Genomic DNA, 27,475 nt, shown 5'->3' with positions numbered 1-27,475 from the left:
GTAGTTTAAGGAGGATGGGTGCTCGTTTCAACAGATGAAAGAGACTTGTGCATATTCAATTCTAGCATAAACAAGCCAGAAGAGAGACAGATTGAGCAGGAAGAATTGGGGAATGGCTGGAGTATCTGATGGACAGAGGTCCCTGACCAGGAAGGAGAACAAAGGGTAGAACGAGGTTTAAGAGCAAGAGCTCTGGAGTTAGTCTAGCCCAGGTTAATGCCTGGCTGCTACATGACCATGGGACCATCTCTCAACCTTCCTAAGCCTCAGTTTCCACATCTGGTAACAGACTCAAAAATAATCCTGGTTCTTGCTGGCTGAGGGGATCTAGTGAGAGTACACAACGAGCACTCAGCACTTGGTAAATATCAGCTCTTAATCCTGTGGGATCCATAGTACAGGTAGGGGAGTTACTCTTAAAAAGGCAAAAGGGGAGCTCGGCCATTGGACCAAGATGGAGGCTTGGGCTTCATGCGTGCTATCCTCGCAGGACTGCTGTACTGTCTGTGAGGTCAGAGACAAGGTCTTCTGCTAAAAGCGAGGAGAAATAGTGGTGGAGTTAGAGGTAAGAGGATCAAGCATGTTATTTGTAATGGTGAAGAGGCCAGTGGGCATGAGAACTGACAAAATGAGCAAAAAGGGCTGGCTGGGCAGCATTCAAGCTTCAGGACGAGTAATTTACAGAGGCACCAATCTCTGTGTTGATGTGGTTTTCTCTTGTGGCACTGAGCTGAGATGCCCAGGTACAGGTTCAGGGCAGGAAGATGGATCAATGGTTCCAGACTTGGGACTGTGGTGAGAGGAAGAACAGAAGGACCATCTGAGGATTTGGAAGGAAGATGGCTCCAGCGTTAGGGATGAGGACTTGAACAGAGAGGGAAGTAGGTGGGGATGAGGCCCCCAGGAGAAGTAAGAAATCAGAGAAGTCTCCAGGCAGAAGAAGGGAAGACTACTTAAGTAACCAGATTGTAGGATCACTTATCCTCAGAGAATCACCCAACGTAACAGCGCAACTTAGGAAGATGGTGAAAGACTTAGAAGGAAATGTCTAGAAGGGGAGGAGATGGCAACAGAATGGGGAGGCGAAGAGTGGGACGGGCAGATGCCGAGGTGAGCTGATGAGCAGTGCTCCTGGAACAGAGGTTGGGTGGTCTGTGGGCAGCGTGGAGGAGGACCTCAGAGTCTTCAGGCTGACGAAATCACCGACTCCTCCTCGGGAGAAGTTTTCATGCTGGAACATTGATAAGGATGGACAAGGGGAAAGTATTTTGATCAATGGCAGCTATCAACTTCAGATGCTTGAGGACACAGCTTTGGCCCCTCCTGAAAAGTAGCATCTATCAAACTGTGAAGTGCTGAGTCAGGAAATCAGAGATTCCCATTTTAATTCTTAATGAAGAAGTGTGACTTCATTTCTGTGACCTGTTCCTCAATAGGAAGAAAGTTTGGTTGTTTTCTACTGAAAGCAATGTGTCTTTGGCAAATAATGACTCCCATTTCCTCAAAAATAAAAGAAATAATTAACAAACAAACAAAACCCCACTAAGTGCTCAGTCTTAAAACAGTCACAACAGTATGAGGAGAGACTCAATCCAAAGTTAGGAACTATATATATATATATATTTTTTGAACAAAAACGAATGGTAACAATTCAACCACTGGGTTAGTAGAAAAATGGAATTTGTATCATATGATAGTGATACTCGTTACCAAATTTATCTTCCGAAATCATTCACATCCATATACACATTAATTAGTTCATTCCTTGATAAAGAAGTACGGGACACCTATTGCCAGGACTAAGTTATGTGGAGAGGATACGAAGGTACTGAATAAAATCAGGAATCCATGGTTCTGACATAGTGGAGGAAACATCTAAAAATAAGCTAGAATATGTTGTTGTAATATCATTGAGATATACTAATATGCAAAATGCTACAGAAGTCCAAAGAAGAGCATGATTAATTTAGCTGCAGAATGTCTTCAGACCCACTTCACATTCAGCTGAGTCTTGAAGAACGAGCATCTGACTAGTAGAGAGACACCTTTGTTTACCACCATTTTAGAACTATGACTTTTTTTTATTTGGCATGTTATTTGTATAGGACAGTGTATTAGTAAGGTTTCTCCATAGAGATAGAAGCAATAGGATATGTATATAGACATATAGAGGGGGTTTATTAGGGGAATTGGTTCATGTGATTTTTTTTTTTATTGAATCATAATTGATTATACATATTTTTGCAATTCAATGTTGACATATGTTGATCAAATCAATATTACTAGTATGTATATCGTTACAAATTGTACTTACTCTTTATGCCCCTTGTCCAATCTCTCCCTATCCCCCTCTCTCTCTCCGCTCCCACCACTGATAACCCAAGATTTCTTCTCTCCCACTGAAAGAGTAATGGTTACTCTGTTGATTTGTTGCCTAGATGCTCTGTCTAATGCTGAAAGGTGTGTTCAGGCCCTCCAATATTATCATAGAGCAGATGCTTCTTCTGTCACTCTAGAAGGAACTATATTTTAAAATATAAGGTGATAGGAGCTGTTGCTGATATTGTATAACTTCTGTAAATATTATATATTTACTAATTATGCTTTAGAATGCACTTCTTTCCATAATCAATGATAATTATTTCAGGTAGCAAACCTCAACAGATTATAAAATATATGTGTGTGTCGGTATCAAGGAAAAAATATCAACTATAATTATACTACATGTGACTTCATTTTAAAATAAATATAATTGACTACCTTATTTATCGGAATTATCAAGGCCCCAAACACTAATTTCCCAAACTTTATAATTAAAAGTAAAACCACAAAAGGATGTAATTTTTACAGCTGTTTTTAACATTTTTAAATGACATTTGGAAGTACCCATACTATGTCAGGTCCAACAAAAAAAGCACAGCATACAACCTATTTTTATCAAACACAGCCTCTTCTTTTGCATTAAAAGACATCTAGCATTTTTAGGTATAACTACACATTTCGTAATTTGTGTTCTTGTTATCGGCAGTGAAAAAGCGAAGGGGTTGAGACTTTCTCAGCTCACACCATTACATGGAAGTGAGATTGTGATTATAAAAAAAAAAAAATAGAAAGAAAAAGAGAGAAAGAAAAGAATTTAAGTGAACACAAAGCATAAGTATCTGCATCCTTGTGTTGTCCTGATGGAGATTAGTTTTGTGCCTCTGTTGTCATCCTACTTTCTAAAAGTGGGAAGATACCTACCCAAGTCCAGCCAACACTTGGGGTGGACAGGGAGGGCAGAAGAAGCTGGGCTCCAGACCACACACGACTGGAAGAGAGATCTCACTTGGCAACAGAGGTGGGCTGAGGTGGGCTGAGGCAGTCTTACCGGTAAAGTCCCCTGCAGGGACGTTTTACTCTATTATCTAAGCACGTATATGATCACATAGGGAAAAAACTTTGGTCAATGGGCAGGCCTGCTTTTTCCTAAATGACTTTTAGGCTATAGTCAAATTCAGGGATGACTGTGGTCACATGAGCGGTGCAGTTGCGTGGGGCCCTGAGCTCAGCTAAGGCCCTGCACTGGATGCTCTGTGGTCGGCACCTTGGAATTCTTAATAGCAACTGAAAAAGGGGCCCCACGTTTTCCTTACGTGCAGGGCCCTGCATATTGTGTAGCTGTTTCTCATCCAGCATACATCATCTTTGAAAGAACTCCCAGCCTACTGCCTGGAATGCTTGGTGGTATTCCTCAGTCCAGATTCTGGTTAAGAAACTAGAAAAAGACCAGGACCTTTCCCTGCTTCTTCATGAGGGTCTAGGTTCTGACGACAGTGGGTTCTACAGTGGTTTAGACCAAAATGACTAACCTCAACACCCTACCACCCTTAGGAACCTTCAGCCATTCTCAAATCACCTTACAACTGAGCATATCCCAAAGAGACTGGGGATCATAAAGACAAAAGAGAAAGTTTAGATTTGGGTACTGGGGCTTGTGCTCGAGAACCCTGCCTTTCCTTCTAGATGTCCTTTGAAGGCTAAGCAGAAAAGAGATATTCCCCTAGGGCAGGCTCAGGAAACTGATGAAAGGAAGAAGCAGACCATTCATCCATTCTCTGACTCTTCATGGAAAGGCCTTGCAGTTATTCCTATGTGCATCGGCTCAGAATAGCTGCTTTGTAGAAAGACTGGAATTCCTACACCACCTACTCTCCCTCAACCTTTTTTCAAATCATTGTCAGGTTATCCTACAGCAGACTGACTTACATTCAACTACAACTCAAGGTGTGTAAATCAAGGTTGGGGAAGGGGACGAGGTCTCACGACGCAATTTAATCAAGAGGGTTATGAAATAAAACCCCTCTTAGGTAAAAGTCAGAATTTATAACAAAAATATCCACAGCACTCTAGGAATGGTTTTCTAATGAACTTTCAAATCCCTGGTCTAGAAAGTACTCAGTAAGACTTTTCAAAGAGCCAGTCTTAAGCCTTTTGTTTTGCAAATGGAAAGTGCCCAAAGAAACAATGATTGCTTTTTTAAAAAGTAGTAAAATTTGATACCATAGCATTTTTCAGTAAGTTTCTCCCCAGCCTGTTTCTCATATTGGCAGAATAATCTGATCTAATAAAGACAGCCAGAACCACAGATGTGAAGCCCGGAGACTTTCCGGATCAAGCCCTGTGATCACAGACGGTCTGAACTGGATGGAGACTGAAGAGATCACACACTAACCTCTGCACACACCTGCATCCTGCACCTCCCTCCTCCTTTCCAGGCCAGGAGACTGAGGCCAACAGAGCGCAAGAGAGAGGTCCAAGGTGATCTCCTCTTCAGAAGAATCAGGAGTAAAGCCCACCTCTGCCAAATCCTCATCCATTCTTACTTACATCTACTCTGGACTTCTCACCTACTCAATCAAACCGTGGAACAGCTTCCCAGAAGTTAAAAGTGACTTATCATTTTAAAATGTACCTCTCCCTGTTGGAAAAACCAGAAGAGTGTGCCACAGAGAATTTTCCTGCCACTTCATGCTGCCACGCATTCTCCTACAACAGACCTTTGCCAAGCACCTGCTAGGCACAAGACAGGCCTCTCTTGAGGAAGACGGAGAACAGACAAAGCTCCTGTGGGCACTCTTAAGAGTGAAGCACGTGCAAAAGAACACACGTGTACAGGGAGCCTCAGAATGCCACAAGCCCAACAAGAAAGGCACCTTTGCCACAGGAGATGAGATGGAGGGAGAACATTTACAGCTGTGGGGATGACTGGAGGCCTCACAGAGAAGGTGCTGTCTGAGCTGGGCCTTGAAAAACAGGCAGAATTATGATGCTCATAGTGCAGCAAGTGGGGGCAAATCCAGTGGGAGAAAAATAAGGGAAGGAAGACAACTGAGAGGAACACGAACGAAGTAGCAGAGCCTCACCTGGCTGTTGCTTAGGTTAAATACAGGGATGTATAAATATAAAGAGAAATAAAATCAGGACACCAGCCCCGGGCTAATATTCTCAGGGCACCCTCCTGGGCCAGCTTCTCGCCTCCCCACCCTGTGTAGTCCTCTGGCACGTTGCTGAGCATGACATGCAGGATCCAGTGCTCCACTCACCAGTGTCCATGGCTCAGCATGCTGTCCACATGCCAGGCACTGTCATAGGCACTGCAGAATCAGCAAAAGAAAGTGAATCTCTGACCTTGTAAACCTTCTATCCTAAGTGAAGGGAATAGCTCACTAATAAATAATGAGTATGTTCTGTGACAAGTGCTATAAAAAAGAACAAAGCCGAGGAAAAGGACAGAGAGAAAGGGGAACATTCAGGACAGCGCTGAATGAAGAAAGTATGACCAAGAGGACGCGTCCGGTGTCAACACAAGGGAGGAGCCGGGCCAAATACCAGGAGACGGCATTTGTGTCCCGCTGGGAGAGCAGTGGGACCAGCGCAGTGACGGCAGAGGGAACCAGGGGAGAGTGGCCTGAGAGAGAGCCAGGGCCAAGACCACCAGGGCCTTCCAGGTCACAGAGGGTGGGGGCTGTCTCTTCCTCCATCAGGGCCCCTCCACCAGGGCCTCCACTTGGGGGACAGGGTAGGAGATAACCCATGAATGCCACGGGCAGTGCTCCAAAGTCAGAGGCAAGGACTTCAGAGCCAGAAAGTCAGTTACAAGGAATCACAGAAGACCTGGGTGTGGAAGAGATGGCATCAGCCAATACAGGGCTCCCTTGGCCTTAAGAAATAACAAATTTCAACACTCCCCACACCTCATGATGAGAATAATTCACTGTAGCAACTTTAGAAAACACAGAGAAGTAAAACCCAGTCCCACACCGCGATCGTTCCATTTTGGTATCAGCCTTTAGCCTTCGCAGCCATCCACACATGCACGGATGAGAGCCTACAGCAGAGACTATGCTGTAATCATTTCCTCATAATACACACCTCCAAAAAGTCCCCAAATCATTAATTATTGTTCCACACATAGTTTAACTCCATAGAATTCTATAATACAGATGCACCATGACTTACGTACACAACCTCATACTGTTGGAAATGTACTACGTACATGATTCTGAAAAATCAATTCAGTGGGATCTACACTAGGTAGCCTAAGAAGAGGTTAGTTTAAGAAAAGAAAATCTGGAGACATTTGTAGGCAGAGGGAAAAGAGAGAGCATACAAGGGAAGTCTGAAGATGCACCACAGGTCCTCTGCTGTGAAGTAAGCTTACAAGTCTGCTTTATAACACCTGTGCTCCTCTGATGTTGTGCATGTGAAAGACAACAGGCTAACACTCCTAACCAATGCTTGAGTGCAACACACACTGTATCACAGACCAGGGCTGTCCCTCTGCTGTCCTGTCCGCCACTCCCAGATTGCTCTGCCTTTTCTTTCCTAGGTCTCTGACCCAGTAGCTCATTCCTTCCTCTCCTTACTTCTCTCCCTGACATTTCTCTCTTCGTTCCTCCCCTTGCTGCTTTAATTTGGGCAGGAGCTGATGTCGAATAAGAAATTCCGGCTGTGGATTTAGCTGACAAAATAACAAAGTGAACAAAGATTTATATAAGAGTATTAATTACAATGTTATCAACAATTTACATGGAAAAAAAAAAATCTGTTCCCAGTGTCCTTAATGATCAGGCAAAAGTTAAATAAATTATGATATAAACGTAGAATGAAGACTCATGTTCAATGGCCTGGGAAAACACTCACAGTAAAATGTTAAGAGAAAAAGCAGAATACAGAACTGTATATCAAACATGATCTCAATTTTGTTTTTTTTTTTAAATATTCTAGATGATGCATAATTGCAATATCTGATGTACAATTAAGTACATGTACTTTAAGATAAAAGCAAGTATTACAAATATAAACCAATCATTATTTCTTGGTGGAAGGATTACAGACACCTGTGATTACTCATTTCTGAATGTTTTACTTTTTTACAATAAGTTTCATTTTATAATGAGAAAAACTACCTGTTTAAAAAAATTTTAAATCTACTCTGATTGTATTGACCACTTCATTTCTGTTTTGCTTCTATCAATCTCTATTTCATTTCCACTTATTTCCAACAATGACAATCTTTGGGCATATGATACAGGAGTTGCTGATGGTGACTAAACATGCGATGTCACTGATTTTGGAAACAGCTATTCAAGGTTAGAATCATAGCTTGTGATAAAAGAAGGGGATGGAAGTGCCTTGTTGGGAAACAGTTCACACACACACACACACACACACACACATTCAAGAATTATCCCTTACACACCTACTTAGAGGTGGAGATACAGCATTTAGAAAATCAGACCCTTTCACTTACCACTAAATACAGAGATTGAGAGTAGATCAACAGTTGCACCCACAGACACAATAACCAACTATTTAAAGTGCTAACAAGGAAAGATGGAGGATGCTGTGCATAAGAGCCAAGGAGATGCAATGTGGATTGAAGTTGGTAAGTCCTCTTTGAGGAAGTCTGACATTTACACTGAGATCTGAGAGACTACATACGATTTAGCCACGTGACGAGTTGGCGGACACATGGACAAGTGTTCCAGGAGGAGGGAACAGCATATGCAAAGACCTAGGGGCAAAAATGTACAACTGGAGCCCTCGCCTGAATCAGCAACATGCTCTAATCAAATGAGTTAACAAATTACAGAGAGATGGTGACACATAATCAAGTTAACACAACACGTTACTTCAAAGGAAAATCATGCTGTTGTGTAGGACTGAGAGGAAATCTACTGTCCCGCACCCTTGCCCACAACAACCGTTCATCATTTCACCAGGAAAAGTCTCATTTGCTCAGCTGACGTTTAGGATTCAGCTTCAGACTGCACAGTTATAAAATGGGTGAAGCACCCATGCAGCCCACTAGTCAGACGATGAAATCTAAAGTAACTGAATACAGACTGTGCCTGGAATTCAACAGCTCATCTTTCCACCTACTTTGAAAACAGAAAACACAACACATGGAGCTCATCATTTCAAGTGGCTCACAGCAGAACAATATTCAAGGACAAAGAAGAAAAAAGCAGTTGGTAATTAACACTAATCTTAGTTCACGGTGGAAAAAGCCCACTTCTTTCAGTTACTTTCATCACAAGTTTCCTAAGACTGTGTATCTTAACAAGCTATTTAAAGCAATCTATAGCAACTGTAAAGTTAGTAAATGGCCCATAAAAAAGCAAGACAAGTGAGACCACAAAGTGAAGAAGAAACCAGCCTTGCAGCAAACTAAACTTTTGAAAAATGGTAAGGCCCAATAAAATAAACCAGCAGAGATAAACACAGTAAATAACCATCAACTAAAACACAGGCTAACTACCAAATTACCAGCAACATAAATATTGCCAACTACATGTATAAAACTTCCATGTTCAAGGTCAGCAAGGAAAAAAGGATAAGACGATTTATAAAGTAGCAGAAAGTGAGTGAGTAGAGAAAAGTGTAGCCAGCAGGGCACTATGCTTGCAAGGAAAAGTGACCTTTCCTTCCAGGACATGCAAGAGGACCGTGTCCTCATCTGAAGATGCAAACCTCATGGAGAATATCTACAGGTATGGCCAGATTCTGCTTCTGAAGCCCCTTCTACATTGTCATGAAGTCAGGCAGAAAAGTGAATTCCCCTAAGTTCACGTTTATGAGGTCTCTATTAAGTTCCAGGTATTATGCTGGGCACTGGGTGAACAAACTAGATTCTGGGTCTGTTTTCTGGAAGCTTATACTCATCTACAGTGATGCTAGGGCTGAACACAATGAAGGATGTAACCCTGTTATTGATGTCTTCTTACTTTCGCCCGAAGGTGACATATTTATCCTCCCAGTTTAATGAACGGAGAGAGGAAGGGAGGGAGGGATAAGGAAGGAAGAGGGAAGGGGTAGAAGATAGGAAGGAAGATGAAACTACTTTCTTTCCATACAATTGATGTCAGCTGGTGAGAATCCCTCACTACCATCTTGGTGTCTTTGCCTTTTTGTATCCAAATCCCAGAACTCTTCTTTCAGAATCTCGTTCCCTCCAGCTTTACGTTCTAGAACTCCATTCCCATTCATAACCTGAAAGCACCAGGAAGGCTACAGCTAATCTCATATACCATTCTATTATGGTGGAGGAATTGGGTGCTTCAGGAATCCTTGGTGATAACCAGGATGCCATAGCATGCTTTTAGAGAGAGCCACTAGAGAGCCCCACATTCCCTAGACTCTAGTTCCTGTCAGTAAAGCCTAGAACTTCATCCAGAGGGTGCACTTATATTGATACCTTCAATACTTCAAGAGGATCCCTTTGTAGTTTGGAGGGAAAAAATGGATATTCTCATACAGTACAGTGGGAATGATGGTGACACGTACAAGCATTCTAGAAGAATCTGTGAATGTACACCAACAGCCTTAAAATTATATTCACTCTCTGGCCTAGCAATCCCACCTCTGCTTTTTTCTCTTCTGAGGAACTAATCATGGAAAAATACAAAGATTTAGCTATAAATCACTTTATCCTAATAGCTTGTGATACCTGAAAACTAGACAACAAAATACCTACCAATAAGAAGATAAGTTAGATAAGGTATGGAATATCCATACAATGAAATACAATATGAACATTAAAAAGATGTAGAAAAATATTTATGAAAGGAAAAGATTATTAAGTGCAAAAACTCTTACAAGTCTGGTATGAACTCATCTTGGTAAAGATGTAAAATATAAGTGTATATATACAAATATGTGTGTACATCAATATGGACAGAGACAGAGACAGAGATAGACACTATAACGGACAGAGGCATAGGCTAGAATACATGCAACAGGTTAATTGCAGTAATTTCTTCTTTTTGCTTGTTTGTGATTTCTAAATTTCCTATATCGAACACATGAAAACAAAAACTTAAAGTTATATCACTCAGCTGCTTTCTTCCCTGATGGTCGATGGCTTCAGGCCACCTTCAGAGTCACGGGCCTTCATGACTCCTTAGATCTGTGTTGGCCCTAACGCCAACCAAACCCCATCTCCAGCTGTAACACTCCTTGGATAAAGATTCTTGGGTAGCTCACTAAATATGAGTCTGACTCTGACTTCTGATATTTTTTGGTCTGAGTTTGAAACCTAGGTGTTTCTCCTCTTCAAAATTTAATGATGCAAATATATCCACTTAAATGGAATCACCACTGGTTAATGCTTAGAGGAAGCTAATGTGTCAGTGAAAAATTCTTTTATTTTCAAGACTGAAATGAACTTGGAATGTATCTAATTTTGCTTCAAGCACTTTCAAGAAGCTGTGAAAGCTTCTGCATCCTGCCAAATTAGCTGCCTGTTTGCAGTCTCAGAGCAAGCAGAGGACTCCCGAGCAGTCAGCCTGATTTCTTTGTAAAGATTCTGTGCCAGCTGAGGAGGAATGTTTCCCGTGAGGAAATTATCTTCTGGCAAAGGCCCTCGCTGGGCACTTCTCCAAAGTGGAACTAACTCCCAAAGGAAGTCACCAGGCTGCTTTACCTCATCCGAAAATTTTCTGGCACTGAGAACCATGCATGTGTGTATACAAATCATGGTTCCCAGGGAGCTTGAGGTGTGGGCCTGCAGTAAGTTCCCAACAATACTAAAAATGATTCATCCGACTTGATGTACCCAGGTGGGCTTATAAAAGGTTCTTGGGTAGCAAGGACTTCACTTTTAAAAATTCCAAATCTTACTATAATTCAGAGCTTGGGGATTTTTCTGGCATGGCCTATTCGGAAAATGAGTGGGTTGCCTGTTGAACAAAGACAAAAACAGGTTGCTTTGAAGATACAATTTTACTGGATACAATCATTTGCAAACAAATCATAATTCTTTCAGAGAGCTCTGCTCGGGGAGAAACTGAGTACTAAGCAGTAATGTTTTAGTCTATTGTAAAAAACATGCTCAGGTCTGCACATTACCAAGGAAACCAAGAGATACATTAATTTATAATGGCTGAGAAGCAACCAAACATGCAGGAAGTACATCTGTGTGAGTGAGAGGCTCACAAAGGTAGGGACCAGGTAATATGGAGATACTAAAAAATGCACATGGCCCATTTAAAATACAAGGCACCTGGAGACCTGTGAATAGACACATTCTATGTGCTGAGAGCACATCTGCTGGCCAAAACCTCCAGCCTAATGAACACTTGTGAATGTCCACTGTGTGCAAGCTTCTGGAGATTCAAAGATGAATAAGGCATGGCCCCTGCCCTCAAGAAGCCTACACCAATTAAATGCACAGGCATCCATTAAGTGGATTTGGAAAGAGCTATGATGAAGATATGAGCAAAATGCCTGCCAGAGGATGAAGAGGAAGCATTCAACTCAAACTGGAGACACACAGAAAGCTCCCTGAGAATACAACTCCTATACTCAGCTCAGAAGATAAAGAGGACTGGCCAAAGGAAAAAGAATAGGAAGGTTTTACAGATAAGTCTTCTAGATGCAGAGGCCTGGAGAGAGGTGTGAAAGATCTGTTTTATCCACTGAAACCAAAGGATAAAGTTCTAGGTAGAAAGTGACTGAAGATAATGTTGGAGAAGAAAGTCATAGATGATTGTGTTGGAGCTCAGAGGTCACCTCCTAGGTACAGAGGGGCCAGTCCAGATGCTGGGAAGAGGAGGGGGTCTTAGATGAAAGAGTCATCACGAAGAGCTAAAGAAGTTAGCTCCACCCTCAGGTTCAAAGTTGGGACAGGATTCCAGGGGCAGGGCCCTGTGCCATCTCACAGAGGAAGTGAGGTATCACAGCCAGGACCATGACAGTCAGAACAGTGGAACATTTACTACTCCTCATGTACTAAACACATTGGCCATATAAATATAAAAATAAAACAACAACTCTCCTACATGTTCTTCCACAGTGATGAGCAGCTAAATGCTCAGAATGAAAAGGCCTCATAGACTTGCTCAGAGTGGGGGTCGTGAAAGCAAGAGGAAGACAGAATCCCCGTGTGGAGCCAATTTGGGGAGAAAAAAATTCCCAAGGAATAGAATGTGCTATGACTGCTATCAAATGACAGGAAAGCAGGCTGGTACTGGGAAGGAAGAAGGGAAGGGAGCTGCAGAAACTCAAGAAGAGTCCCAGAATCTTTAGCTAAAAGTAGGCATGAGGTTTTAATACAAAGGAGGAGGAAGACGTGTGCGCGTGCATGTGTGCATGTGCGTGTGCGTGTGCGTGTGTGTGTGTGTGTGTGTGTGTGTATTGGGGAGGGAGGCAGGGAAGCTAATATTTAACAAGCATCTGCTCTGCATTATGCAGTAATTAAGAAGCCCAGAAGCTAGTTTGCCTAAAAAGGAAAAAGTATGAAAAGCACCAGAAGAAAGCTCTGAAACAAGGCTGTTTGAGCAGGAGGTGCCCCATGCATTCTTATAATTCCTGTTAAAACTGGTCATAGAGAGATGACAAGGAAAATATGGGGTAAAAGACTCCAAACGCTGCACTTTATCACCAGACCTTGGTCACCTGCTGAATCTATGGGACTGATCACAGGATTCGTGAAGACATGGGAGCCCTATGAGATGACTTACAATGAGATGTAGAGCATTGGAGAGCACGGGTCTGGGTCGAACTGCAAAGTTCCCTAATTTAAAGACCCACAAGGTAATCCAGGTTTGGCCTGTGCAAAGATAATGCTACCGCTGTCCTGATTTCTGAAGGTTTAACAAGCCCTGTGCACTAAATCATGCTCCAAGCTGACTGAGCCTCGGTCTGTCTTAATCACTCAAGCCCCAGCACAGGGCTGGACAGATGACGGGCCCTCAAACACCGGCTGAATGAATGAGGGAAAACGAGTAGAGCTGTGAACATCTATTTTATTCAACATGGAGAACTGCCTTTATTCTGAAAGCCCAGGAACAGTGCTTTTGACAGGTGACACAAGTCCTAGCTTCTCCCAAGGGGTGGCAGATTGCTGACAGAAGAGTACTCAAATGCACAGTCACCTACAGGAGAGAGTTCAAGGCTCAGGGCTAGTTTCTCAAAGTTGCACTCATTACCCTCCCTGCCTCTTGACAAGCTGCTCCTCTTCCTCCCATATTTGAATTTCAGCTGGGTGGCAGGTACCACCTCACCAATCATTTAAGTCAGAAACTAGAAGTGAACATCTCTTCCTTCTCTACATCCCACATGCAATTAATCATCCAGGACCGACGACTTCCTGCCCTTTCGCTACACCTCACCCTTATTCTAGGTTCCTTCCACCACTGCTCAGTTCACGCCTCGCCTCCAGCATCCTTGCAGCAGCTTCTCCAGTGCTCTCATCAGAGCCACCCTCTCAATGCAAAGATGATCATGCTTATCCTTGGCTATAAACAAATCGTAGACATCTACCACTGATTGGGTTTTGAGAAACATGCAAATGAGTTTGCTGAACTTGAGAGAGGTCATGTAGTCATCAGGAAATCTATTCATGTTAGATTTAGATTCATTGTTTATTTACTTATTGGAGGAATTGAATTTGGAGACACTCTTTCTTTCTGTATTTCCAAACATTATTTCCAAACTTGGACATTCTTGAGAAAATAGAAGGAAAAAAAAAAAGTGAAGAAAAACCACAACCAAACCCATTAGAGAATGGCTACTATCAAGAAACAGAAAATCACAAGTGTTGGCAAGCATGTGGAGAAATCAGAACCTTGCACATTGTGGGTGGGAATGTAAAATGGTGCAGACAGTATGGAAAACAGTACGGCAGTTCCTTGAAAAATTAAAAATAGAACTACCATATGATCTAGCAATCCCACTTCTGGGTATATACTCAAAAAAACTGAAAGCAGGGATTCAGACAGATATTTGTACATCGATGTTCACAGCATCATTATTCACAACAGCCAAAAGGTGGAAACAATCCAAGTGTCCATCAACAGATAAATGGAAAAACAAAATGTGGTATATACATACAATGGAATATTATTTGGCCATAAATAGGAAGGAAATTCTGACACATGCTAAAATGTGCATAAGTCTTGAAGACTTTATGTTAAGTGAAATAAGCCATTCACCAAAGGACAAATACTGTATGACTCCACCTCTGTGAGGTACCTAAAGTAGTCAAATTCATGGAGACAAAAGGTACAGTGGTGGTTGGCAGGAGCCATGAGAAGGAGGAAATGGGAAGTTATTATTTAATGGGTACAGAGTTTCAGTTTTGCAAGAAGAAAAGCATTCTGGAGACTGGTTGCACAATAACACCAATGCACTTAACACTACTGAACTGTACACTTAAAAAGGGTTAACATGATAAATTTCATATTAAGTGTATTTTACCAGAACTAAAAAAAAAAGTGTAAAGAAATCAGTTACCAAATTTATGAGTATACAGAAAATAATTCTCTGTGGTGTTTTAGGCCATGCATTTCAACCATAATCATAAATTCTAAACATGCTTTAAAAACAAGCTAATAAGAACTTACATAAATGTTACACATACACAGTATTATGTACTTCTAGTCCATGCTCCCCAAACACAAGAGCCCACCTCCCCAAAGAACAGCTCTGTGTATTTACCAAAGCAGCCTGAGAATCCCGGTGCCTGGTGTCCCAAACTGGCCCCAGCCAGGCCTCGCCCTGTGGGTTCCTCTGCTCTCATCCGAACCCTCAGCATGACTCTCTTTCCCACGTGTATCTGGTCTGCCCAGGCATCTTCCCCTCCCAGAATATCTTCTCTTCAGTCTGCCTCTCCTACTTGCAAACACCTCAGGGTCCAGCACAGAACCCAGTTCATTTGCAAAGAACTGAGGGCAGCGAGTATAATTCCCTGAAAGGTGGGTGTCCAGGGCCAAATCTTCAGTTATCGTTCTCCCGCTTTGTTCTCCAAGCAGGGCATCATTAAAGACTTGTAACGTCTTTGTGCCTCAGCCATGAAGGAGAATGCACCAAAGCACAGGCTTCGGAGTGTCTTATATTTAAGGATCTTTGCAACCACCACTGTGCCCACCACATTCCTCTTGCCATGCATGGGCTGTAGCTATTTATGACAGGCTGTGTGCTGCTATGGTATTGAGAGTGAGCTAAACTGGATAGAAAGTGGGGAAGATGTTACGACAGGAAAAAGTACCTGGCCTCCATAAACTTTAAGAACAAGAGCGTTCTTGTGAATTAGGCTTACCACACAGATTCCATGATACTGGCTGGAGGTGTTCTCAATGTCAATGAAGATTCCTACCAAAAGCCAAACAGCCTCTAGTTTTCTAAGTCACCCAGTACATTACTGTATGCCTACACAAAGGGTCATGGCACCAGGAAGAGAATCTCTTCCTAGGCACCTCAATTCCCTTCCCACGTGACCTCCCAGAGAACAGGCTTTCTAACCACCACTCCCTGCCCTGAACAGCACACTGAGCTGTCTTCCTTCTAAAATGTGCTCACCTGCACATGTCCGTGTTCCCAGACACAGAAAGCATTGCGTCTGACACATGCGCACTGTCCGCACACAGCAGACCCTCAATAAATACACATTGATCTATTGAAGAACCTCAGTCCTATGTTTTCATCTTGAGAAACTAGCATGCTCTTGTCTCCAAGCGGCTTATTATCTACATTTAAACCACTGCTTAGATAGGGCCTAAGTATTAAACATATTTCTTCATTGTTCTTCCTGTTTATCACATGGTGCTTATTTTAGGCTGAAGGAATTTATACCTGTAACATCAAAAAGAAAAAAAAAAAGGTATAAACAGCAGGACTATAGCTTTAATTCTGCTGGCGCAGACAACTTCACAACAAGGTGTCTGCTTCCCATAAATCAGAGTAGGCAGTTTTTCTCCAATTATGTTTTAATTCCTGGGTAATCATGCTCTACAGCAGGTGGCTGGTTGAGGGGGGCTGGAAGCCATGGAGAAGGAAGGTACAATGAAGTATTAAATAATTTGTATTTGAATTTGTATCAACAAGTATTGCAGGGGTAGCAGAGACAAATGTGTCTGTTAACTGAAGCCAGGTGAACAGGCTGCATAACGGTAATAACACATGCACCCAGAACCATCTCGATCAGCCCTAACTCAGTCTTACACAGACTATATGTCACTTGAATTCTCTGATGGCCTTGGCCTAATTCTCCATTTCATCATGAGGCCGTCTTCCCACCTTTTGCTTGAGGATCCTGAATATGGCCTTGAGATTATGCAAATAACCGCAGTGTCATCTTGGACTTGACCTATAGCACAAAAATGCGTTCCTGTGCATAACATGGCTTGTTCCAATATTTGGAACATCCTTGCCCAGAGAAATTAATGAAAAAACTTTTCCCAAAAGACCCATATGTCTTACTAAAATTTCATTCTTAATATGTTTCCTAAATTTTTGTTATGAGAGTGACATTTTAAAATATAGAAATGAATAAGACAAGGCCCCTGACCTCAAAAAGCTACCAATCTAATAGGAAAGATATGCACACAAGCAGAATTCTTATCCAACTGCCGGCCCAAGCAGGTCCTCCCTGTCTCCCCCCCTCTCAGGAAAGGGTTATCTGCTCCAGTTGTTTAAACCTGAAACCTGAAGATCAACTAGATTCCTTGATTTCACCTTGCTCCATCTCTACGAAGAGGCTAAAACCCAGATCCAAGCCACTGTTATCGTTCATTTGGACTAAGGAAATAGCTTTCTAAATGGTCTCCTGCTTCTATGCCATGCTCTCCAAACAACATATGTTCTAATATTTGCAGTAAGTACACCTTCAAGTTACCCGCCTGCTTAAAACCTCTAGTGGTTTGCCAGTGCTCTTAGAAAGCAGTCAACTCCCTCCACGGGCCTACAGGCCCTATCCTACATCAGCTGGCTTGACCGTCCCCCACCATCATGCTGCAGCACTCTTCTTGTTTACTGAATTCCCGCTGCTCTGCCCGTTCCACTTCTCGTTCTGAAGCCACTGCACTTGCTTTCCCTGTGCCTGGAACACTCTCCATTCTTCCTCTGCCTTTCCACTGAAGTCTCAGACCCAAATGTCCTCTCCTCTGAAAGCGTTCCCTGACCACTCCATCAAGTGCTGCCCTAAGACATTCTATTTCATTTTATTCCACTTTCTGGGTAAGCTGTCTGTTGACTGCTTCTCTCCTCCATCTAGCAGGTAAATTGACCTTGTCAGTGTTATTGGTGACTGAGTCCCTGTCCTAGAATCATGCCTGATTCACAGAAGGTACTCAAAAGGATTTGCAGATAAGTGAACAAACACTACAAAGAACAAAATAAGGATGACAGAAATGGATTGGTGATGAAGGGACATCTTTTTATTATTATTATTATTATTATGGGAAGGAAAGTTGGGAACAGTTTCCAGAAGAGAGATTGTACTATGCCTCGGAGGATGAATAGGCAGCAACACAGAAACGCATCCCAGGCTCTGGAACTAGCAAAGGGAAATCTCCAAAGTCATGAACTAGTCCAAGTGTGTCTGAGCAATAAAAACAATACCTGAAATGGCTGTACCTGGAATGCAAACACATGGAGAGCCCAAGTGACATGACAGGGGTAGAATTTTATTTTTTAGACCATGGAAAGTCATTGAGAATTTTTAAGGAGAAAAACTATTTGAACTTAAAAACAAACAACAATAAATGGCATCACTTTTAAGAGAATACATAGTCTCTTGTGTTTGGGGAGAAAAAAGGACTTCAATCCCATGGAAAAACACAAGAGGAAAGGGGCCCACGGTTAGTGCCCTGTGTCTTAGAGGAAAGGTGCATGTAGATCACTTTTTGGTTTACAGGTATTGATCAGACACATTACATTTCCAAATGGTTTCCAGTTAAAAGGTACCCACCACCATGGATAATGAAGGTGGTACCTGGATTCAAGGACTGAAATTGGATCCTGAGCCAGGGCACAAATCCAAGCAAGCACTCTTCATATCACAGGACAATTTAACTAGAGAAACAATATTTAACAGATGAGATTGGACTATTTAAACTGTAATCCTAAAGACCTGCATATTATATTAAACATAAAGTAAATATAGGAAAGATTCAATTTGTCACTGAAAGGCAGTTAGTTGCTAGGACTACTGTAAGGAAGTAAAGACCTGCAACTAAACGAGTCCTCCGAAGTACTGACCATGCAGTTGCTCCAACAGTGTTCTCACACTAGAGGGGTCTTATTCACGTGGCTTATTTTGAGACAGAATTATTTAATGAGCACATCTTTCCTCAATAACCATGTAACAAGATGGAAAGGCTAAATGGTAAACACAAAGACTGACACAAGGGAGTAGACTGCTTTTGTTTCCAGAAGTCCTGGAAGGAGAGGAGGGCCCAGAAGCCCTCAGCCACACTGTTGCACTGCACTAACTGGCTTCTGTTTTTGTTTGTTTTTAAGCTCAAGCAAGGGCTTGGATCCGGGCTTCAGCTTGCTGACCTATAAAATGAGGAATCCAGAAATGTGATCAAATGTCCGTCCTGTGACAATGAAGAAATTCCTTGTAGGTATCTGCTTTCCACGTACCACAGCACTGACTTGAGCTGAAGGAGTGAATGCCTTTGAGCACATGCTCAGTGTTCATGAGAAGCGCTGAGTCAGGGCCCACGGGTGACAGAACCGGCCCCCACCTGGAGTAAGGCAGGGAGTCACATACTCAAAGCGGGGCTTTGGAATCAGACAGACCTGGTGGCATACCACTGCTCTAACTATGAAACAGTGGGCTAGCAGACGTATATAAATTTCCCCATGTGTAAAACGGGAATACGGTTTTTGTCAGAACTGAAAGATAACAGGCACAAGGTGCTTAACACAGTGCCTGGCACACTGTAACTACTAATAAATGACAGTCCTAGGAGATGTCACTCTTGTCAATTTTATTTCACTTATTTACCTATTTACTCCTATTATTTTATTCATATAAGATATGAATTCTCCTGGCAGGAGAGATAAAATCATGGAACCCCACAAAACTGGAAAGGACCCCAAAAGTCCTTTCATCCATTTCCCTGTTTTCAGGCATTTTCATTATCACCATCATTTTACCAATGAGGCCACTAAAGACTTGAACAACCAAGGTCACCTCACTACTAAATCCACTTACAACACTCTTTGTTTGTGTCCTCACTGGTCCCCTAGTGTTTGGAAGATAATTTGTTGGGCTATTAGGATGACCTAAGAATCAAGGCCACCTCTGTCATTACAAATAATTTATAAAACAATATAAAAGTGCATAAGCCAAAGGGATTGTGCACTGAGTAACCAAAGTGCTGACTCTAAAATATTAGACAGTTATGAAAATGATAATGAAGCTTACAACAAGCCCTACAGATGCTTATTATGCTGTTAAGCAAAAAATCAGAAAACACAATCCCATTTATGTTGTGATTATAGCTAAGTAAAATTATGTACATATAGCAAGGGCTGGGAAGAACTTGGAAACTTGACTGTGGCTGATCTGAGAAGGAGATATGGTTGCAGGAGTTTATTTTTATCTAATGACTACAATGGAGTTGGCACAGTAAACACAACAGTGACAATCACAGGGAAGGAGATGCTGCTGTCGACTCACCCAGGATTATACAACATGACTGCAGACAGGTTCTCACAGGACTTCGAGAGGTCGCTCATGGACAAGCTGAAGGAGGACAGAAGGCCACTCTAAGAGCAGACACAGGGCAGAGCAGTTGGTTACCTCAGCAGGTAAGAAAAAGCCCATGCTCTGGACTCACAGCTCTCGGCTTCTGAGAGGCAGCGAGGCACACACACTCCTAACCAACACACACACAACTGGTCTACCTGAGGGATGCGGATTGGGGTAGTCAGAACCTGCTACATCTCAGACCCAACCCCCATCCTAAGCATAGCAGGGCCTGGTGTTCTAGGACTGCAGCCAGGATTCCCACAACCCAGTTGGTCTCCCTGGCCAGGCTGAGTTAAAGTCGAGGGGAGGGGTGGTGACCTTTGTCATCCTCCATTCCCTGGAAGGCAGCGGTCTCCTGCCATCAGCTGCACTCACGTGCACTTACTGAGTGATAAAGATGAAGGAGGGAGGAGGGAAGGGACCAAAACAGGAAGGTTCGACCTATTTTGCTTCCATGGAAAGCTACTGACAAATCTGTTTCTCCCCTCTGTTCCTCTAAAGCTTGTATGAAAAAGGACCCTCTTGGGAGACCCTGGGCAGGAACAGATAAGAGGCTTCACTGGCTGCAGCGAGCAGCCCTGGCGAAGGCCAGGGTTTGCTGCTTTCTTGCTGTTTCCCATCTAGGCACTGGCAACCTCGGCAGCCCTTTACAAAGCGGGCTTAGATGAGAGGCTGAGTCACGCAGTGGTTAAGGGCAAGGGCTCCCGGCTGTGTAGGTCAGGGCTGCGGCTGGGGCTCTCTGCTTGCCAGCCACAGAACAAGTTAGGGAGAGTCTCTCTTGGTCGTAACAGCTGCTGTGCACATAAAGTGGTAGAACATATGTAGAAGCTTAGCACAGTTCCTGGCTCACAGGAATGATAGCTGCAGTCTTTATTGTCTTCATCAGTCTAAGGAACAGCCAGGATGTCCCCAGACAATTTCTTTCCCTCTCATTTCTTCCCTTCTTTCCCTGGTTCTCAGCCTACATCCATCATTCTGCACTTAAAGTGCTCTCTAGATGTCCCCCGCCACCAAGCCAAAGTCTTGTCCAACTGTCTTAAACTCATCCCTGCTCTGCTTCAAACCCCAGTGAAAAATCCAATTGACTGTGGCTGATTTTGGAAGAATGTGATTCCAATACTGGGTTAACTCCTAAAATAGATGCTGGTAAGTGGAAGTCACTCTTGATTTAATGCAAAATGATGCCCAATTCCTTCGGGGGAAGAGTAGAGGTTGAAGAGAAGGGCCTAGAAGGCACAATTTCTCCTTGCCTGCCCTGACCTCACTTGTGTGCTCCTCCTACTTCATTAGCCAATCACATGCTGGGACACAAACTCCCAAGAATTAATCCAGGTTTCAGAACTTCTTTTCAAGTGGTTCTATACTCCAGCAAGTCAAACCACTGGAACCAGAGTGGATGCCACCACCCCTCCCCTACCTCCACCCCAGAGCAGAGGCTCCCTCCTGGACAGGTCCTGCCACTTACCTTCCTCTTCTCCCTGAGCTTGGCGGCTTCCTTGGGGTGGTTAAAGCGAAACATATTGGTCCTTCCCAAAAGTATCACAGCACCTGAGAACACACAGAAACGGTAATAAATTTACAGTAAGAACTTTGGTCAGTTGGCAACATCATAACATGGAACTCTACAGATGAAATGTAATTTCCAGTGTATTATAAAGTAATAAGGGAAAGCTTTACTTTCAAAAGTCTGCTTACATAAGCCAATTTTAAATCTACAAATACTTTTATTTTCACAGCTGAGTGTCACAATACTCACAATATCCTAGGCAGAAGTGATGAATCTAAGCATTACAACATACTATGAGATTTAAAACTTAATGTACAGATCATTATACTTATTACTGTTTGGAAGAAAACAGTCAGTTACCCAAAGAGATGTGATATCATGAAAAGCATATGGTCACAAACTTAAGAAATGTTTATTAATGCTGATAAAAGTTGAGATCTCAAAGAAAAGTATGATCTGTTTCCAAATAAAACCCTGCTTTTGTCAAAACCCTGTTGAAATTTAGATGGCTACATTAGATACACAAGAAAGGCTCCTTTTGATTAACTAGAGTCCTTATTTAAGCGCACGCGCGCGCACGCACACACACACACACACACACACACACACACACACACACACACACACACACACACACACACGACAAAGAATCCAAGGTAAATGCCCACAGATAACAAAGCTGTGGGGAGGGCAAATTTCAGCTTGATTAAGCAAGCAAGCAAGCAAACCCTTTCTTAGGTCAGAGCTTTCCAGTGCTCCTTGTCACTGTACGTGTTGAAGACAAGCGATGCGGCAGAAGAGGTTCACTACCCTATATGGTCCCATCCACACCTGAGAGTCTACAATGTCTTAGGGCTGATCCCCACATTCAGTCCTTGCCCAGACACAGACTTATTTGTGAAGAAAAGACACACACACTGGAAGTCAACCATAAAGGACAATGTGTGTGATTAAGAGCCTAGCATCTAAGCGAGTGGTGCAGGCTGGAGTAGCTGAGGACAGATTTCTGCACCGAGGACCTAAGCAGGGTCTCACTGGATAACCCAGGGAGAGTGGGCTGCTATGTTTGGGAGAGAGGAGAGAGTCAAGTCCACCCAAAAAACAGACGTGTGAAACAGCAGCAAGAATCGATACTGGAGAAACAAAGTAGAAACAGACTATGAAGACAGCCTGGAAAGCCGGGATAAAGAGTGTGGACCAGAGGTTGCAACTGAAGGCCAAGGAAAAAAATTCAGCCTGTGGATCTGTTTTTTGTGTCCCGTGCAATGTTTAGAAAACAAAATTTCTAGTTGCCAAGAGTTAAAAACCTAAGGATTTCACATAAAAGTCAGGGTTTCTTTCTCATACCCCTTCAAAAATTGTAAGATAGGGTATCAGTAGATCTTTCTTGCCACTTGGCAAAAGTCCCTGGGCTGCTGATGCTGCCTGCCTCCTTTGGACAAGGCACAGGTGACCTCTGGCTGACCACAGTCATCAACCTCTCACTTAGGTAACATCTGCACCTGGACCCTGGGGGTAAGATCACAACCCCAGATATCTATTCTGGAGCTTCAGGCCTGTATGTCCACCTGCCTATTTGAAGTACTATCTTGGATGCCTGAAAGGAGTTTCAAATTTTTTTTTTTAATTTATTTTTATTTATCATTATACAATGTAATCGATTTTCATGGCTCTTTGCTCAAATTCAATATGGTTAAAACCTAACTGGTTTAGATCATAACCACAGGGAGCAATTGAAGGGTTTGCTTTAAGTGTTTATCATTATTTAGCAGAAATGGAGTCAATATGAAGAGGAGGAGAAGATAGTTTTATGAGACCTAGAAAGGCAACAGTGAATATTGTCCACTCTACAATCTGCTTATCCCTCTCACTTTAAAAACTGCATTTGTATTTTTCCCAATTATGGAAAAGCACCATTACCGTTACTAAGAAAGGTGTTTCCTTTGCCTTTTAGCCTAGGACTCAGAACTGTGTGCCACACAGAAAGTCAGAAGTTAAGCAGCCATGTCTAAGATGTACGTATATTTAATGCTCTTAGTTACATTAGAGATTAATAAGGTAATAGCATTCCAGGTGTTAATTACATCTAATCCAGTCCTTTTTTCCCCCGTTAATCAAAGGCCTAGCCTTGCAAGTAGAAAATTGCTAAAATATGTTAATGAAAAAAACAGAATGATATTTCAGAGACATATTTCAAATCGTATTAAATCATTGAAAATAATCTTGCCACCCAGGTTATTTGCATGAAATACACATAAAAGGCCCTTTAAGGAGTTATAAAAGAAAACAAACTGTCCATGACAATTCACTGTTCCATCTAAATAATGTATGTTAACTGCCAGGCATGTAAAAGGAGCTCCTTTAAGGCTGATTTCCTTCCCTTTCCTCTCCTGTGCAACTTTATTCAACAATCCTACTGAATTAAAAAATGTGTTTCATTCTTACATGATGCTGGTATTTATTCGTTCATTCAAAAAATATTTAATGAACACTTTATACTAGTCACTGTTATAAACATTTGGTGATACAGAGTTAAACAAGTCAGACATATGCTTTGCCCTTATGGAGCTTTAAAAAAGTAGGAGAGGGGTAAATAATCAAATAATCCCACAAATAAATGCCAAGTTGCAACTGAAGGAGAGAAACTGTGCCCATGGCTTGAAGAGCAAAAGGTGATTTACTGTAGGAGAAGTTAGGGAAGGATTCCCTGAGGGAGGTGGTGCTTAAGACAACTTCTGAGAATGAGTTGAGGGAGGTGGCATGTGTAAAGGTCCTGTGGCAGGAAAATGCAATGATGACGATGATGGTGAGTGGCTGGAAGACACCCATATGGCTGTGGCAGAGGGGATAAGGTAGATTACTACACAAGACAGGCTTGAGAGAAAGGGAGGGAGTGGGGCACCTCCAGTCTTTCAGGATATAGCAAAGCATCTAGTGCTCTCTCCAGTTGCAATAGGAAGACACTGCGGAGCTTTGTACAGCAGCACATGATTAGATTTAAGTTTCAGGCAGACCATTCTTGTGACTGATTGAAGAATGAACCAAAGGGTGGGAGGGTAGATGTGGAGAGACAAGCTAGGAGGCTATAGCAGTGGTCCAGGTCAAAGATGATGGTGACTCAGGATTGGGGGGGATGGGTAGTGAAGGAGGGAAATAAAGAAATCTGGAAGACATTCTGAAGATCAAAATAAGATTCAATGATGGGCCAGATATAGGGAGGAGAAGAGATGTGAGGAAGATGGCTCCTGGGTTTGGGACTGCATAACTAGTTGGATGGAGAGCCATTCACAGATTGAGAACACTGGAAAAAGACTAAGACTGGGTTGGGGAGAAATCATGAGTTTGGTTTTAGACACAATAAATTTAAAATGTCTTTAACAAATGAAAATATGAGTCTGAAAATTTGGGGGCAAGGAACTTCCGGTCAAAATGGTGGAATAGATGGTCCCTAGCGTCACTCTCTCCCACAAATCAACTGATTTAAACTATAAAAACATAACATCAAGTGCATATGGAACAGGGAGACGTTCAGCGGGGGAGGCAGAAGCTCCGCAGAGACCACATGCCCTGTGGGGCCACCGTCACACAATCCGGTAGATAGGCTTCACCTCCACCACCTGGCTCCATTCCCAGCCCAGCCCAGTGTGCACAGAGTGGGGAGACGTCTGGCAAGGGAGGTGGAGGCTCAGCAGAAACCACACACCCTGTGGGGCTGCCACTGTGTGATCCAGCAGCCCAGCCCAGTGCGCACAGAGTGGGGAGACGTCTGGCAAGGGAGGCAGAGGCTCGGCAGAAACCACACACCCTGTGGGACCGCCACTGCGTGATCCAGCAGGTAGGCTACACCGCAGGTACCCGGCTCCATTCCCAGCCCGGCCTAGTGTGCAAAGAGTGGAGAGATGTCCGGCAAGGGAGGTGGAGGCTCAGCAGAAACCACACACCCTGTGGGACCGCCACGGCGTGATCCAGCAGGTAGGCTTCACTGCCGCCACCCGGCTCCATTCCCAGCCCAGCCCAGTGCACACGGAGTGGGGAGACGTCCAGCAAGGGAGGCAGAGGCTCGGCAGAAACCACACACCCTGTGGGGTCGCCCCTGCGTGATCCAGCAGGTAGGCTTCACCGCAGGTACCCGGCTCCATTCCCAGCCCGGCCTAGTGCGCTCAGAGAAGGGAGACGTCCGTCAGGGGAGGCAGGAACTCCACGGGGACCACAGTGCTGCCGCGCCATCCAGCATCCCGGCCCAATGCGTACAGAGCACAGAGATGTCCAGCAATGGAGAGAGAAGCTCTGTAGAGTCCACACACCCTGTGGGGGGGCTGCCGCCACGTGCTCCAGCAGCAGGTAGGCTTCACTGTCGCCACCTGGCTCCATCCCAAGCCTGGCATGGCACGCACAGAGCAGGGAGACATCCCATAGGGCAAGGGGAAGCTCTGCAGAGACCACACATTCTGCGGGGCCTCGGTGCATCCCAGTAGCCCGGGCCAGAGCGCATGGAACAGGGAGAAGTCCAGCACGGGAGGTGGAAGCTCGGTAGAGACCACACACCCTGCGGTAGCGCCCCGTGATCCAGCAGCCCGGCAGAGTCCAAGCTGACCAGAGAGGTGGCTCCCTGGAGAGGCCCATAACCCAAGGCAACCATACACACAAGGCACGAGTGGCCAACTGAGCAGTCACTGAGGTAGCAATACCAAATTGGCAACGACAGCAACATCTTAGTCAGTCAATAGTGTCAAACCTGTGGACTGTGAAACCCCCTGCCACAATGAATAAACATCAAAAAATATACCAGAAATACGAAAAATCAAGAAAGTACACGACCAAAAGATAATAAATCTCAAGCTCTAGATCCTATAGAACAAGGAGCCCATGAAATGACTGACAAGGAATTTCGAGTGATAATTCTAAGGAAACTGAAGGAGATACAAGAAAACTCAGCTACACATCAAGATGAAATGAGGAAAAGTATACAGGACCTGAAAGAGGAAATGTACAAGGAAATCAATGTCCTGAAAAAAAATGTAGCAGAACTTGCTGAACTGAAGAAGTTATTCAGCGAAATAAAAAACACAACAGAGAGTTAAACCAGCAGGCTTGTCGAAGTTGAAGAGAGAACCTCTGAACTTGAAGATGGGCTGTGTGAAATAACACAAGCAGACAAAAAGAAAAGAAAAAAGAATAAAAGGCATTGAAGAAAATCTGAGAGACATATCAGACAACCTTAAGCGTTCAAATATCCGAGTCATGGGTATTCCAGAAGGGGAGGAAAAAGGAGATTGCATTGAAAACATATTCAACAAAATAGTGGCAGAAAACTTCCCAGGTATAGGAAAAATCACAGATCTTCAGATCCAGGAAGCTCAACGATCTCCAAATGTATTCAACCCAAAAAGGTCTTCTCCAAGACATGTTATAGTCGAATTGGCAAAACTCAAAGACAAAGAGAGAATCTTAAAAGTTGCAAGAGAGAAGTGTCAAATCACCTATACGGGAGCCCCAATCAGGCTAACATCAGACTTTTCATCAGAAACCCTAAAAGCCAGAAAGGAATGGGATGATATATTCAAAATACTAAAAGACAGAGATTGCCAGCCAAGAATACTCTACCCTGCAAGGCTATCCTTCCGAAATGAAGGGCAAATAGTATATTTTTCAAACAAACAAAAACTGCGGGAGTTCACCACCACATGACCACCCTTACAAGAAATTCTCAAGGAAGTACTGGGTTTGGTTCCTGAAAAATAACTACCACTGCCATAAAAACCCAAGAAAAATCAAAACCCACTAGTATTATAAAAATGGCATTCATGAAGAGAAAACAAACAAACAAAAAGGCTATCTACAACCACAATGGATTAAAACTAGAAATCAATAACAAACGAAATTCTGGAAACTATACAAACACATGGAAATTAAACAGCATTCTACTTAATGACATATGG

At 43.2% G+C, this 27,475-nt stretch overlaps 1 protein-coding gene across 7 annotated transcripts in view; it reads right to left on the bottom strand.

The window, feature by feature from the left end:
- KIF16B (kinesin family member 16B) overlaps positions 1 to 27,475 on the bottom strand; it is a 321,838-nt gene that overhangs the window by 141,762 nt on the left and 152,601 nt on the right. For all 7 annotated transcript variants that reach the window (XM_063098597.1, XM_063098552.1, XM_063098569.1 and 4 more), the window contains 2 exons: positions 21,495 to 21,577; positions 19,958 to 20,046 (listed from right to left, as the gene is read on the bottom strand). In XM_063098597.1, the coding sequence (XP_062954667.1) occupies positions 19,958 to 20,046; positions 21,495 to 21,577 (172 nt within the window). The remainder of the gene's footprint in view (positions 1 to 19,957; positions 20,047 to 21,494; positions 21,578 to 27,475) is intronic.

The sequence above is a fragment of the Cynocephalus volans genome, chromosome 1, assembly GCF_027409185.1.
Source record: "Cynocephalus volans isolate mCynVol1 chromosome 1, mCynVol1.pri, whole genome shotgun sequence".
Lineage (NCBI taxonomy): Eukaryota > Metazoa > Chordata > Mammalia > Dermoptera > Cynocephalidae > Cynocephalus > Cynocephalus volans.
Note: the sequence above shows the minus strand (reverse complement) of the source record. Positions and strands in the feature narration are given on the sequence as shown.